The sequence below is a fragment of the Cnephaeus nilssonii genome, assembly GCF_951640355.1.
Source record: "Cnephaeus nilssonii genome assembly, chromosome: 10".
NCBI lineage: Eukaryota > Metazoa > Chordata > Mammalia > Chiroptera > Vespertilionidae > Cnephaeus > Cnephaeus nilssonii.
Genome location: NC_137081.1, coordinates 71,596,948 through 71,613,699, shown reverse-complemented (window position 1 = coordinate 71,613,699; position 16,752 = coordinate 71,596,948). Strand labels below are relative to the sequence as shown.

General features: G+C 37.0%; 1 protein-coding gene across 1 annotated transcript in view; it reads right to left on the bottom strand.

The window, feature by feature from the left end:
- Nucleotides 1-16,752, bottom strand: part of LRP1B (LDL receptor related protein 1B) — a 1,721,287-nt gene that overhangs the window by 329,272 nt on the left and 1,375,263 nt on the right. Inside the window, exons 42-43 of the mRNA XM_079782447.1 lie at nt 4,087-4,276; nt 1,525-1,729 (exon numbers count right to left, since the gene is read on the bottom strand). Of these exons, the coding sequence (XP_079638573.1) occupies nt 1,525-1,729; nt 4,087-4,276 (395 nt within the window). The remainder of the gene's footprint in view (nt 1-1,524; nt 1,730-4,086; nt 4,277-16,752) is intronic.

Sequence of the window (16,752 nt, the reverse complement as noted above, 5' to 3'; positions counted from 1 at the left end):
TCTCCCTGCCTCTCTGTAAAATCAATGAAAACATATTTAAAAAAAGAAAAGATAGACCAAGACTTTAGACAGATATATTTGATCAGAGTTATTGTTTTTAGCACAAAGTGACTTCACCAGTAGCCCACTCAACATTTCTTAAGCTTACAACTGTCCTCTATCAGTAATACACACAGTAGACACTCCACAATAATGAGGTGCCTGTACTAGAATGTAAATGAATGCACTTTCTCCTTCAAGAACTCTCTCTCTCTCTCTCTCTCTCTCTCTCTCTCTCTCTCTCTCTCTCTCTCTTTCTCTCTCACCTATTTATTTATCTATATACATACACATACATATATAGTATACATTTTATTTAGTTGGTTGCCCTAGGATAAATATCTATATCACCCTACATAATATCTGTATATATGTATACTTATATATAAATATATGCTATCTACATAGATAGCATATATTTATTTATGTATAGGTTTATATTCAATTGAATTAAACAATGAGATTAAAGTTATAGATTAGGTATTAGAAAACTATGGCCTATTGGTTGGTTGCCTATTATCGTATATACTATATAGTCTGTTTTTAAAATTTATCTTTATTGTTGAAAGTATTACAGATGTCCCCTTTGGTTTTTTGTTGTTGTTGTTGTTGTTGTTGTTGTTTTTGTTGTTATACTGTTTATTCTGAAATACTGCCACAGCTATTCATCCACATATTCTCTATGGGCATTGTAGTTGTGATAGAGAAAACATGGCCTCTGGAGCTTCGAATTATTTACCATCTGGCCCTTTAAGAAATGCAGTGCACGAGTGAAGCGCCTCAGCATCATTCTGTCCTTCAGGCATGCCTTGGGTTGGGCGTGCTGCGGTGGATTTCTCCAGTGGTATGACTACCAGATCTTACTCTCCTGAACTCTTGAGTTTTCCCAGTTGCTCAGGGCTACTGTCCTCAAAGGATAAGGGGAGGGCACTGAACTTTTCCCATTCCACAGACCCTACGTATCTGCTGTAAGCGTTCTTCAGGGGCTTCCAGGGTTCTTCCACTGACAGGTCCAGAGAAAGGACACAGAGAATGGCCTGACTATGAAAGAATCCCTCTCTTCTCTTTTCAAAGCTTAGGGTGCTTTGAGGACCCAAACACAGATAGAAGATCATTTCATTCTTTTCTGATATTCTTTTAGCCTAGGCTAACTAATCAACTTCATTTCACATTTCAAGAAAATTATAAATAACAATGAAGCTTATGCAAATGACTATAACAATTCCATTAATTAACAATTCAATCAGTTATTGCTTCTCCAGAATAAAGTTCATATGAGTCAAATTGTCTCTATGGTAGCAAATGAACTTGAAGATCAAGTTTTCAAAATATTATCCAGTTTTCTTTCTCACTGAATATATTATTTAATTGGATTGAGTCAAACAATTAACCTATTTTGAAATCTCTTCATATGCATATTGTAGGAAAGAATAAAGCATATATTTTCAAATGTTTACATTTATAATCAAGAAATTCTCAACTTACATGTCTCTGGGACCCATCATATTCGCACCTTTCAATTTTTCCGAGGCTGCCATCCGAGAAATAAAGTTTCTCTGCGCGGTGGTCAATGGTGAGGCCATTGGGAGTGAGTATGTCTGTACTGACCACCACGTGAGCATTCTTCCCAGTCAGGGTAGATCTCATAATACTTGGATGCTGTTCATTCCAGTTGGTCCAAAACATTAAACTAATTAAATTAAAAAATGTAAAAATAAATTAAAATTTTCATTAACAGGAAAAACATTAGTGGAAACATGGCAACATCAAACTATTTTAAAAGAAACAAAATTATTTCTCATATCCTCTGATCCTTAAAGAAGTGTAGGTAATTAAGGGGATATGTATATTATATTTGCATGCATATTCTTCCAATTTAAAAAAATGAAACCTGGAAACTATTTCTGGAAAACAATTTTCTGTGTATTCTCTCAAAGAGTAATTTAATTAAATTAAGTCAGTTTTCTGCATAGTGAGGATTTATTATAACCAGGTATAAAACCACCATCTTAAATTTTCTCAGAATTGAAAATATACTCTTACTTATTAATATCATTTTCAGCAGGTCCAATATGACCATTTTAGACATTGTTCTTACCCTATACTTTTCTTCAATTGGTGAAAATCAAAATCTCCCTCTCCTTCCAGATTTGCTTTTTAAATTCCATATGCTTCATTTGAATGTTTTAGAGAAATACAATTACTAAAGCCCTATACTAGTATTTTTTAATATCTTGTTTTCTTCTCTCTCAGTGAGCTTTTTCTATAAATTACAATGTTGTTTCTGAAATCCCAGGGGTTATCAACCCTTAAACATAATATTTGTTACTTAAAGATTTTATAGAATGCTTTGTCAAACTCTTCTTTGAGAAAATCCTAGGATTCTATGGCCCTTAGTGGTTACTGGAAGAGTGGAAGGCTGCAGATTCCAATCTCCAAGCCCTACTTTTACTGAAACACTCTTTTTCCCCCTTTTTTTTTTAATCTATAAGACTGCACCTAAGCATTTATTAGAAGATTGGGTGTTAATGCTCAGGATGGAAGATGGAAAGAAAGAGGGAAGGAAGAAAAGAAAGAAGGGAGGAAGGAAGGAATGAGGGAGGGAGGGAAGGGAGGGAGGGAGGGAGGGAGGGAGAGAGGGAGGGAGGAAGGGAGGGAGGGAAGGAGGGAAGAAGGAAGAGAGGGAGGAAGGAAGGAAAAGGAGAGGAAGGGAGAAAGGGAAGGGATAAATAAGGGAAAGTAGGAGGAAGGGAGGGAAGCCAACAGGAAGGCTGCTTTAAATATTTGAAAAAATATGCTTAATAAATACTGACAAGGAAAAACTATTTGAAAGAAGATTTCATATTTAAGCAAGACTGCATATATCATTTCTTTATATAATCATTTAAAGGCGATATAGCATTATAGCCCAGGCACCTGAAGGGTCCATCTGAACTAAATCACCAGAGCTCTGAGAAGTCCACCTCCTCTCAGCATTCATCTCTCAACCTTCAGAGTCTCTATTTATAAGATGAAGGTACACAATTAAGTGAAATAAGTCTAAATGTATTTCCAGCTCTTTAAGAGTGTCCAGATTTAGTTCCTCTTGCACTGAGTGATTTATGTAGCTCTTTCTTCTCTCAAGTAGTCAGGGCTAGTGTTTCATGTCATTGTTTTTTATTCTCTGATTTTTCCTCACCACACCTAAAAAGAGCTCTTCTACTTCTGCTCAGTGAAAGCCAGATTGGTCTGACTTTTCTTTACTTATTTCATTTAAGGATAAAGGATTTTCTAGTAGTTAATAAATATCTTACCATATTGTATGAGAATGGAACTCCATAGGTGTGTGTGTGTGTGTGTGTGTGTGTATATATATATATATATATATATATATATTTACCCCAAGCTTTGTTCCCCAGTTTTCTTATAATTACTTTTTATGGCATTTCAAAAAACATGACTTTTTTCTAATTTGTCATTTTACATTTGCTCCGTATTATAGCCTGAGTATTTTCTCTTGCTATGAATTATTTGTAAGTATTTTTATAAATGTCTGCACATTATATCATCAACAGATGTGGACTACTTAAACTGTAGTCTAACATCAAATGTTAAAAACATAGCAGCAAACAAGATGTTTTGTTGTTTGTTTTCTCAGTATTTTAATTGGAAAGATCCCTAGTTGTTAAAATTATTAAATTAAATTACAAACACACCTTTTAGTTTTCAATTCATGTTAATAGTCTTTTTCCCAAAAAATTCCTAATTTCAATCAACTGTGCCCTAATGTCTTCTTCATATGCCTTTTCCAGCACAATACTGTCTGTTTTCCCTTTCATTATTTAACTTGCTTTGACTGGATTACTCATGGAAGTGATACCATGCATTCAAAGAATCTGGATTTTCCTAATTCACATTTATAATGCTTCTACAAAAACTAGTTCTATGAATTGTGAAAAGAGAACTTCAAAGGAAATCTTTATTTTTAAAGTTAGTTCATTTTAAAATTAAGCTGACAGTCTTTGTCTTATAATGATAATAAAGAAATACAAATGCACTGTTTTTTACTTCTGGCATTCATCCAGGGTGAGCACATGTGGATGGTCATCCTCCGACATGGTTATGACAGCCTCCTTGTCAAAGGCTCCGGGCCGAGTCTGGTCCACTGAGTGTCTGGTGATGGATGAGGTCGTGGAGCTGGTCCAGTACAGTGTATCCCAGGCTCGGTGATAGGCAAGGCCTTCAACAGAACCCACATCTGATGGAAGAAAGAATACATTTACACTTTTATCTACAAAAGACTTGGCTTCTGGACAGAAAATACATTTAAGATACATATGTATACCTATATGATATTTTACTAGTCATTTCTTCACAACTTCTTCAAAATTAAACTATAGTACTTGCAATGCTTATAATTGATAGTTGATTACACACAGCAAGACTGGGCTGTAAACTGCTCATGGGAACAGATTTTTGTAAGAACATCATTTAAGACTGAATCTTCTCATTAAAAAAAACAACTCAGTTAAGTAATTGACATTTATTTAGGAAAATGGTGGCTGTCTTTTATTTTCATACTAGAGGCCTGGTCCACAAAATTTGTGCATTCAGAGGGGGCTCCCTCAGCTTGGATTGCGAGAGGGTGCAGGCCAGGCCGAGGGACCCCACAGGTGCACAATCAGGGCTAGGGAGGGACGTGGGAGGTTGGCCAGCTGGGGAGGGACCACATGAGAGCTCCAGGGCATATCCGGACCTCTTGCCCAGTCCCTATTGGCCAGACCCCAGCAGCAAGATAACCTACCAGTGGGAGTGTCTACCCCCTGGTGGTCAATGCACATCATAGTGAGCAGTTGAGTGGCCTTAGCATATCATTATCATATTATGCTTTGATTGGTTGAACGGCTGACTGGATGACTGGACACTTAGCATATTAGGCTTTTATTATATAGGATATTAAATATTAATTTTCAAAAAGTACCTAGTTTTAACAATTTAGAGATACTTTTGAAAATCATAAGGCAGAGATACCATCAGGTAAAATCATAATGTTTTCCTCTCGATATTATACCTGGAGATGTCAAGGAAAAGCAAACATATAAAAAATTGCAATAGTATCAAGAAGACAAAATCTAACTCTACCTTTGCAACTCAGTAAGTGATAGAGAATGTTTTAATAAGTTAATGCAGGAAGTTTTTTGATTCTATTCAAATAATTTGACATGAAAAAAAAAAAAAAGAAAATGAAGTGAATTGCCAGCTAAGCCATGCTGTAAATGTTAAAGAAAGATAAATGGTAGTATGTAGATTCCAATATATGTAAATAACAATGTGAAAAATGAGTAATTATTGCTTAAAATTGTGCCCCCAATCTCTAGAATAACATAGGGTAGCTGTTTTATTTTTCATAGAGGTGCCTGGGTACATATCCTATATAATAAAACCCTAATATGCAAATTGATCGAAATGGTGGAACGACCGGTCGCTATGACATGCACTGACCACCAGGGAGCATATGATCAAGCAGGAGCTGCCCCTAGTGGTCAGTGCACTCCCACAGGGGGAGTGCTACTAAGCCAGAAGCCGGGCTCATGGCTGGCAAGTGCAGCAGCGGTGGCGGGACCTCTCCCACCTCTGCGGCAGTACTAAGGACCCCTTGGGGGATGTACACCTGCAGGTATATGCCTGCTCCCCTCCAGCAGGCAGACATATCCCAAGGGGTCCTGGACTGCAAGAGGGCGCAGGCCAGGCTGAGGGGACCCCCGACCCCCAGTGCATGAATGTAGTGCACCGGGCCTCCAGTTTAAGTATAAACAAATTATTATACTTTTTCCTTCGTGTTATCTGTTTTCCTCAGAGTTATTACTCCTAGCATGTCAAATTTGAGAAAAAAATGTGCATAGCTTTAGCAGTTATACTAAGAAATTAACATTTAACAGGAAGATCCTTTCTGTTGTTTTTCTCTCAAGAAATCTCTGAAAGGAATTATCCAGAAAATCCTAATATATAAAAAGCCAGGGGCCATCATGATCGAAACAACCAGAGGGATGACCAAACACAGGCTGCGTGGGGTGACAAGGCTGGCAGGGGGGTTAGTGAGGGATGACCAAATGACTGAACAGCAGGCTGTGTGGGGCGACAAGACCAGCAGGGGGGCAGTTGGGGATGACCAGGCTGGCAGGGGGGGCAGTTGGCGGCGACCAGGACAAAGGGGGCGGGCAGTTGGAGATGACCAAGCCAACGGGGGGGTCAGTTCAGGGTGACCAGGCTGGCATGCGGGGCAGTGGGGGCGACCAGGCCGGCAGGTGGGGGCAGTTGGGGGCCACCAGGCTGGTGGAGGGGCAGTTGATGGCAACCAGGTTGGTGGGGGGGCAGTTGGGGACGACCAGGCCAGCAGGGGGGACAGTAGTAAGGGGCAATCAGGCCAGCAGGCAGGCAAGCGGTTAGGAGCCAACAGTCCCGGATTGTGAGAGGGATGTCCGACTGTCAGTTTAGGCCCAATCCCCAGCAGTCAGACTCAGGGGGCCCGGATTGGAGAGGATGCAGGGTGGGCTGAGGGGACAACACCCGCCCCCCATGCACAAATTTTGTGCACCAGGTCTCTAGTAGGTAGATAAAAAGGGTTATTTTAAAGTTTAAAATGAGTAAATATTTAGTTTGGTGGTCTATAGAATTTAGTGGGAATGAAACAATATTAAAGCCATTTGAACTAGATTTATTTAATGAGACTAAACTTTTGTCATTATCCTCTTTTTCTACATGGAATTGAGAAAATTCCACTAATAAAAATCAATAGCTACCATTTATTAAGCTCTGTATTTCTGCTTGAAAATGTTACTTGCTTAGCATACATCACTTATGTATAAATCTACTCTGTGAAGTTGGTTTTATTGTTCATCTTTTCCTAAGAAGGAAACTGAAACCTATGGTCACAGAACTAATAGTATTAAAGCAAAATTTTTAGTGCAGATTCATCTGCTTCCAAAAGCCTATATTCTTTAGCACTACTATTTAGAGATGAGTTTAAGCACCTAGGACTATTCTCAATCTACACTAAGCTGGAACCAATCAAACAATTCATTCATTTTAAATTGTCTGACTCTGGGTGAATTGTAAAACCAGCAATTCACCATGAGTAGCCTCCTCTCACACAGTCAACAAAACAATTTATAATAAATAATGTGGGTGATTAGATTGAAAACTTAATCCAGAGATGATGGAAGAAACATTATAAAACACAATCATAATAAAACCTGTTAAGTTCTTTTTATCTGAATCATAATGTGTTCTTATTTGAAGTGAGTAGGTTGGAGGCTGATAATGGCCAAAGGTGTTTCAGTTATTAAATAATAAATCATCCATTCCATGGTATTTTTTGCAATATCAAATCACTTAAGAAATGACTAACTGCATTAATAGTATAAGCAGCATTATATTCCTTCAGAATTCACAGATAGAATGAGAAATGGCATCGCTTAAAAAAATTCCAAGCAAATCAGAATCATTAATCCAGCTTCACTCTGTACCTTCACCTTTAACGACTTTGACAGATGTTCTTCATGGCAACTTTTTTCTACAAATTAGAAAGAAACCATTTGGCATTACCATTGAGAGGAAGCTGATGCTTTTCTATGGTTGACCTAGTAACACTGTAAGGGTTACTAGAGTACATGATACACCTCACTGTCCATGTACAATCTCTTTTATTCTATTCTGTAATAGATGACAGCCTGACAGTCCACTTAATCATAATCTGATGCTACATTTAAAAATATTTCAGCAATATATTTCTTTCTCAAATATATCTCATTCTTTATAATTGTATTTGTCATTAACAAATTGTCAATTAAACATCTGCCAAATTTAAAAAAAATCACAAAAAATATTTTACTTAAGATAACAAGATATTTATGTCCATTTTATGATGATTTAATGCAACGTGGGGTCATGTGGCATGGGTGTGAGGAGTGTGTGTGTGTGTGTGTGTGTGTGTACATTAAGGTTCCTGAATCAGATAAACAGGTACAATAAGAGCTTTGAATTACTAGTCCTAGCAGATAATCATGTAGTTTGAAAATTAAAGTAAAATACCTATATATCTGATCATCTAGTCCTGAAATATTGAACAGACTAAATCAATACAGAGTTAAACATTCTTGGAACTTGAGGATATAGAACAGACATAATTAAGAAAATAACTCTAACAGTGCTAATTCAGCAGCTTCATATGTCTGATGAATAGCTAGTAAAAATACCACCTTCTCACTTCATACACTTTCAAAGTAAAAGAGTCCCCTTCCCTCCCCATCTCCCCACTTTGACCAGGTAATTGGGTTTGGCTAAGCATGAATGAGGTGCTAATGTACTTTGATAGAAGTAAAAAGATGAGATCAATTCATCAAAGATACAAGGCAGGCAAATAACTCAGAATCATTGCTAAACTAATTTGCTAAATTGTAGTTTTCACAGCAATGGGCAGTAAAATTGATCCTACTAGTCTGGCACATTGACACCAACGACTTACTCTACAGCTACTCAGAAGAGTTCATAGAGATCATCACTGAAGTAGGGACAGCAGCTCCTTCCTGCCTGTACAGTGTTCTAAAGTCAGGATAAGAGCTTATGGGATGCAAATGGCAGTAAAGGATGTGCTTGGAAGAGAGTCACATATACAAAACATTGAATTCATTGGCTGGAAAAAGTTATAGATAAATACTGCTACAAAGTTAACAGAACTGATACTTTTCTGTAACTTTGAAGTGTCATAATGGCCTTCCTGTTGAAAGGGTACTAATCCCTATTCACTGGCATCTTTTCTAAAGTCAAGGAGTATCATAAAGCTTCCTGTTGGAAGATTGGTACAGAGTTTAAAATAAGAAGTTTCTGGGTGCAACATTGCACATCTATCTTAAATTTGTAGTTTCTAGAGAAACATGAAACTGGGTCCAATTCATAGTGTAGACCTCGTATTGAACTCTACACAGAGTACACATGGCTATGCTTTACATTAAGCCTAACAAAACATTACTTAAATCCTTAAATTTTGTATAAACTATCCTTTCCAAAAAATCCTCTTTTCTTCCTTTCTTATTTTCTTCCTTCCTTCCTTCCTTCCTTCCTTCCTTCCTTCCTTCCTTCCTTCCTTCCTTCCTTCCTTCCTTCCTTCACTTCCTCCCTCCCTCCCTCCCTTCCCTCCCTCCCTCCCTCCCTCCCTCCCTCCCTCCCTCCCTCCTTTCTTCCTTCCTTCCTTCCTTCCTTCCTTCCTTCCTTCCTTCCTTCCTTCCTTCCTTCCTTCCTTTTTATTTTCTTTCTTGCTTGCTTGCTTTCTTAGGTCAGATAATCTACAGCTCTTCTTGTGTTCAGTCTCCCTCATTGCAATGAGCTTATACTTTACATGGTTGAGTTAAAGGTTTATGTATCATAAACCTTTCTTATGCCCGATTTCATCATAAAAATTCTCAACAAATTAGAAATAGAAGGTAATTTCCCCAAAGTGATAAATGGAATCTATGAAAAGCCCAAGCCTTGTGTCATCTTAGTGGTGAATAAGTGAGAGATTTCCCCATAAGGCCAGGAACAAGAAAATAATCCCTACTCATACCCTTCCATACAGCTTTGGTATTGAAGATTTAGTCAGAAAAACTGAGGGGGGGGGGGGGGTGGGGAGAAAGAAATTATCCACATTGGAAAAAAGTAAAATGATCTCTATTGGGAGATGACATGTTTTATATGGACAAAAATCTTAATTAATTCACAAGAAACTATTAGAATTGTAAAATCTTCAGTTAGGTTGCAGGGCAGATGAGCAACATACAGAAGTCAGTTGTATTTCTAAACAGTTTCAATGAACAACTCAAAAATAACATTCAGAAGACAATTCCATTTATAATAGTATTTAAAAGAATAGAAAATACAAAACAGTGAAATAAAATTAGGAATAATTTTACTAAAAAAAATCTAATCTTAAAAGTATACATTGAAAACTATTAAACATCAATGAAAAAAATAAAGATTAAAAATAGAAAGGTAGCTCAGGTTCATGAATTGGAAGACAATATTGTTAAGAAGGTAATAGTTTCCAAATAGATCATATAAATTCAATGTAATCATTATCAAATTCCAAGTCAGTATTTTCTCCCATAAATTGATACACTATTCTTAAAATGCAAGTGGAAATCCAAGAGACCAAAAATAGCTGAAGCAATCTTGGGGGGAAAAAGTTAGATGACTCACACTTTTTGATTTTAAACTTACTACAAAATTACAGCAATCAAAACAATGTGGTAGTATCATAAGAAAAGATATGCAGATCAATGGGAGAGAACTGATAGTACAGAAATAAAGCATATTGTTTATGGTAAATTACTTTTTGGCAAGAATATGAGAAAAATTCAATTGGGAAAATCAATCTTTTCAATGAATGGTTTGCAACAACTATATATTGAAATGCTAAAGAATAATGCTGGATTTTTTTTTCTCATAATATATATATTTTCTGGCATATAAGACAACTGGGCGTATAAGATAAAATACGGTATATACATATATACATATTATATATATGGTATATATACCAGAAAAGTAGAGTTACCATATTTTCCGGCCTATAAGATGACTTTTTAACCCAGGAAAATCTTATATGCCCAGTTGTCTTATATGCCAGAAAATACGGTATATATACTAGTATATACACACACAGTAAATATATATATATATATATATATATATATATATATATGTATATATATATATATATATATATATATATATATATATATATATATATACTAGAGCCCTAGTGCATGATTGAATCATGCACATGTAGGGTCCCCTACACGCTTTCGCTTTTCGCGGTGGAGCTGGGTGCCTGTCTGGATCAGACAGGCACCCAGTTCCCACGCTTTTGATGGTCCGCGGCTGCTGAGGGGGGCTACCCTGCTGTTGAGAGGCACACTGAGGGGGGCTGCCCCGGACACCTGGCTACCCTGCCTTTGAGAGGCACAGCTGGGTGTCCGCGGCAGGCCCCCTCAGTGGCCATGGATCTGGCAGTTGAGAGGCGCAGGGGGTGGGACTCCCACCCCCTGCGCCTCTCAACAGCAGGGTAGCCCCCCTCAGTGGCAGCGGATCCGTGCCTCTCAATGGCCAGATAGGCCACCACGAGTCCTGCCCCCCAGCCTCCCACCGCCCAATCGTGGGCGTAGCGGAGTGATGGTAATTTACATGTTACTCTATTATTAGATAGGAGATATATATATATATATTAGACCTAAATGTAAAAGACAAATTATAAAATTCTTAGAAGAAACTACAGGACTAATCTTCATAAACTTGGATTAGGCACAGCCTTCTTTATCATGACACCAAAAGAACAAATGACAAGCAATCAAGTTGGACTTCATAGGAATTAAAAACTTTCGTGTTTCAAAAGACACCACCAACAAAGTAAAAATGTTATCTACAGAATGGGAGAAAATATTTCCAAAGCATTAATGTGCTAATGGACTTGTATCTAGAATATATATAGAACTCTTACAACTCAACAATAAAGTAACAAATAACCCAAGGAAAAAATGAGCATACGAATTGAATGAGGTATACAAATGCCTGATAAGAACATGAAAAATGCTCAATGTTATTATCCATCAGAGAAATGAAAAACAAAATCATACTTCACATCCAATATAATGACTGTAATAAAAAATATCGTAACAAGTTTTGACAAAGATGTAGTGAAATTAGAACTCTCATACATTGCTGGTAGAAATGTAAAATGGGGCAGCTGCTTTGGAGAGAAGTCTGGCAGTTTTCCAAAATGTCAAACATATAATTATCATATGATCTAGCAATTCCACTGCTGGGTTTACACCCAAGAGAAATAGAAATACAGTATGTATCCAAATGTACACAAATGTTCATTGCAGTTTTATTCATAACTAGAGGCCTGATGCATGAAATTCATGCAGGAGTAGGCCTTCCTTCCCCCGGTTGCCGGCACTGGCTTCCCTCTAGCACCCGGGACCCGGGTTTCCCTCCAGGCTGCCTGTAGGTACCCAGGACCCAGGCTTCTCTGGCAGCCCCGGGTTCATCCAGAAGGTTGTCCAGAAGGATGTCTGGTCTAATTAGCATATTTCACTTTTACTATTATCGATAGCTAAGAGCAGAAATGGCCCAATTGTCAATCAACTGATGAGTAGCTGAATAAAAGGTGGTACTGCACATCTATATAATAGAATATTATCCAGCAATAAAAAACAGTGAAGTTCTAATAGAGGCTAAAATATGGATGAAGCTTGAAACTATTATACTTAGTGAAAGAAGCCAGTCACATAAAACTACTTAATCTATAATTCCCTTTACATGAAATGTTCACAGTAGGCAAATCTTTAAAGACAGAAAGTAGATTAGTGGTTGCCAGTGCTTAGGGAGGATGGGGGAAATAAGATTGAAGTGACTACTAATTGATACTAATTGATATGGGTTTTTTAAAGGGGGAGTAGTAATAAAAATATTATCTAATTGACTGTAATAATGGTTGCACAACTCAATAGACTAAACAACATTGAACTGTGCACTTTAAATGCATGGATTAAATGTTATATAATTTATTAAAGAAGACCCGGAGCTATCTTTAAGGACACATATAAAATAATGTGAGAATAAGCATCAATAAATTGAAAATTTAGGTTCTAATTTGGTAAATGGTGATATTTCTATTATGAGTCTAGCCACAGGGTTGTTGTAAGGTCTAAAAGAAGATACTTTCTTCCTCTGTGTTTCTCTCTCTCTTTTCATAAATATATGATTTAATTAGCAGCCAGTGGAGATATTAGAGTAAATTTAAATACCTGCAACTTTCTCTTCAATCTATTTATTAAAATGCTTTACAAATTATTAACTGGAGGGATTATTTCCTCTTTCCTAACTACTTAACGTGAATAGATTGCCATAGATTTTCAGGTAGATTGCTTATTATAAATTAGACTACTGCCTCTCTAGTTTAAAGACTTGGAGACTTTTTTTCTATATTAGTAAAAAAAAATAAGTTGGTTATCTAAAATAACTTTCAGGCCATGGACAGTGTGGCCCAGTTGGTTGGAGCACCACCCCCGATACTGAAAGGCTGAGTTTGTTTCTGGGTCAGAGCATATACCTAGGTTGCAGGTTTGATCCTGACCAAGGCACATAGAGAAGGCAATCAATTGATGTTTCTTTATCACTCTCTCTTCCTCCCCTTTCTTTAAAATCAATAAATATATCCTCTCCCAGGTGGTGTTGCTCAGTGGTTGAGCATCGACCTATGAACCAGGAAGTCAAGGTTTGATTCCTGGTCAGGGCACTTGCCTGGGTTGTGAACTTGATCCCCAGTGTGGGGCATGCAGGTGGCAGCCAATCAAAGATTCTCTCTCATCATTGATGTTTCTATCTCTCTCTCCCTCTCCCTTCCTCTCTGAAATAAAAAAATAAATAAAAATTTTAAAAAAGTATATCCTCAAATGAGGATTAAAAATATATGAATAAATAAAATGACTTTCAGACACAGTTTTCATATATAGGCTTTCATTTTTATTTCCTCAGATTATTAAGGCTATTAATAAATCACATACCAGAATATGCACCAGCAGAGGGTACTAGCCAGGACATAATCTGAACAATCTGATATTCAGTACACACTGGCAAATAGTTAGTGTCAACTCTAATCACAACCAAACCATAGCAGTAGCTTTCACCTGTACACATTTCTCTGAATATTTATCTTCTTAAATCCTTTCAATGTTAAAGAGCTCAACATCTTTTTTCACCAGTCTAATTTACTGAAAACTAAACAAATTAAATTATAGTCTAAAAATTTAAGCAAGGAGCAACTTTACTCTGGAAAAATAGTGTAATTAAACACCTGGAAAACTAGATAATCCACTGAAAACTAATGAGTGTTCAGTAAGATGGCAGGCAATAAGTAAATAAATAAAACAAATTTAATCATTTTATTACTAGTATATACAAAAATGACTGATCAGATATATAATGGAAAAAATATATCAATCCAAGTAGCTACTAATTATGTGGGTTCCTGTGAATGAATACAGCTATAAAACTGCATGACTCTTAACCATGTGAATTTGACTCTTTTAGAGACTCAAATATCTCAATGAAGCCACCTAACAAGAATGCAAATCCCTTAACTTGAGGCCCTCGCCCCTCTAACAAGAGGATATCCAACCCATTCAAAGGGTTTGAATGGGCAATAACTCTACTCTCTCTTTTGTCCTCATTATCCTACTTACTAAAACACATTTTATTTTTTCCAAAAGCAAATTTCTTTGCAGAAATGCAATTTATCTTTAACAAAGACAAGCTTTTACTATCATCCCCTAAACAGTTTTAATTCCCTGAAACCAGAGGATCTCAAATATTTCCATGTTAGAACAGTCTTTGCTTTACATTGCAAAACAAAACTGGCCTATTTACTTGGTTTTCCCTGAACAAAGGAGCAATTTGCCCTAAGGTAGAACTGAAACAGACTGACACACTTTTCACTAACAGTGTTTTGTTTTTTCCTAATCTCTTTCATTATGTGAGTCTATGTATGTGTGTTTCAGGTTTAAAAATGTTAAATATTGAAATTTTAGCCTGAATCCCAGACTAAGCTGAAAATTATGTGGACTCAAACAGGTCTCAACAAATCCCTCTATCATGTATCAACACTATGGGAAGCAAAGAAATATAAGCTATTATAAAATTGAGCATGTGGGTAATTATAGTTGTGTCATTCAGGAGTAACTGGAGATAAACAGTGACTCGACCAAGATTAAGCTAACATTGTTGTGCCCAGGGTTGCCAGGAAAAACATGAGTTCCAAGGTTTCAAAACCCTGATGCTCTTATGATTCCCATCCTAGAATGGATAAGGGCCTTCTAAACTAAGTTCAGTCCAAAGCAACTACAATGTTGAATTCTATACAATGGCCTTTTACTCTTCCTGACAACTCTCAGCTATGTCTTCATGATTTACATGCCACTCTTCAAAATGTCTTTTTTTCTTCTCATAATTCTCTCCTTACTTAATTTTATGATTATAAACAGTCTTGTCTCTCTCCATCGTTCCACTACTATTCCCTCCTCCTATCTCCAACATGAGTGTTCCCCAAAGGCTCTTAGTGAACATAAGATGGTTCACGACTCCAACTGCAAGGACCATCATGAGAGCTGACAAAGATTCTCCTAGCCAGGCTCCTCTCACCCTTTTCCCTACTAAGTTCAACCTTCATCTACAAAAACAACATACTCTCAGCACAACGATTTTATCCATCTCCATCCCCTATATTAAAAACTTAAACACTTACCTATTTTCTAAAAACTCAAGGCCCCATCGCTAGGATAATCCTAGACCAGTGGTCAGCAAACCCATTAGTCAACAGAGCCAAATATCAACAGTACAAGGATTGAAATTTCTTTTGAGAGCCAAATTTTTTAAACTCAAACTTCTTCTAACGCCACTTCTTGAAAATAGACTCGCCCAGGCCGTGGTATTTTGTGGAAGAGCCACACTCAAGGGGCCAAAGAGCCGCATGTGACTCGAGAGCCGCAATTTGCTGACCAAGGTCCTAGACCCCTTTAAAGCACCAGCCTGAGAAAGCCCAAAGCTGCCAAAAGATTTACTATTTGTTCCAGCCAAAACTTGTTGACAATCTGGACCACCCTTTCTTGGAGCACTTCCTCTTCCTCTTTGAAATGTATATGAATCTTATACAACTCAAGAGTGTCTTTCTTAATGACCTAAAAGCCATTCCTTTGAAGTGCAGTCATCAGGAAAGATAGGGGCTGTATCTCCCAGTCTCTGTGGGAAGGCAGAATCCTAACTTTGCTCCAGTAAAACCTCAATATAAGGGACTAATTTGGGTGAGGGGGTGTCTGTTAAATCTAACAGTCCATTATATGATAAAGTAGTTTTTCTGAACGTGTATGTTTAAAAATTCACAAATTAGTTTACCTGTTTTTAATTATTAGACACATTTTTGTAATTATAATTATGTATGAAAAATCTAATTTCACAGAAAAGTTTTCTATTATGTATTACAGTAATTTTAAATTTACACAGTCACCACAAGTAAACAAATGCACATGAGTTGGGTGTGGTTTAGCACACTTGGGAACATCAGCAGCATAGTCACTAAAGCTGCTGCAGAAAGTCAAGCCCTGCAACAACAGAACCAATTACCACGTGCCACATGTTGTGATCATGTTGTAATCATTCCCCATTCACCAAACATTGTGTGTGAGCAGTGAGTAACTCTTGAATTTAAAGATGTAGACTATAGTTATAGTTGTATGTTGGCGAAATTACTACAACGTTTTTTCCAAGTATGGCTTACTGTTAAAAATAACAGCGAATTAATAACAAAAAAAAAACCTGTTAATTTAATTATAAGCAAATTTTGGTTAAAAGTGTTACAGAAGACAGGAGAAGAACCAAGCAATGCTTAGAGAGATGGAGTTACACTTTATTATTATTAAGCATGGTCCGAGAGAAAATTGTATTTCAAATTCTGGGCCCCGACATAGAGGAACTTTCTCTGTTTATATCTTCTTTACCTTCTTTGTCTCCCAAATATGGGTTTTTTCCAGTCCCCTTTGCAATTTCTTAAAGAGCCCTATGTACTGGGGCTTTGAGACCTCAATCAAAGGTTTGGCGTGGCGCCAGCACTGATAACTTCATCTGGGTTTATGGCTTCTCTGG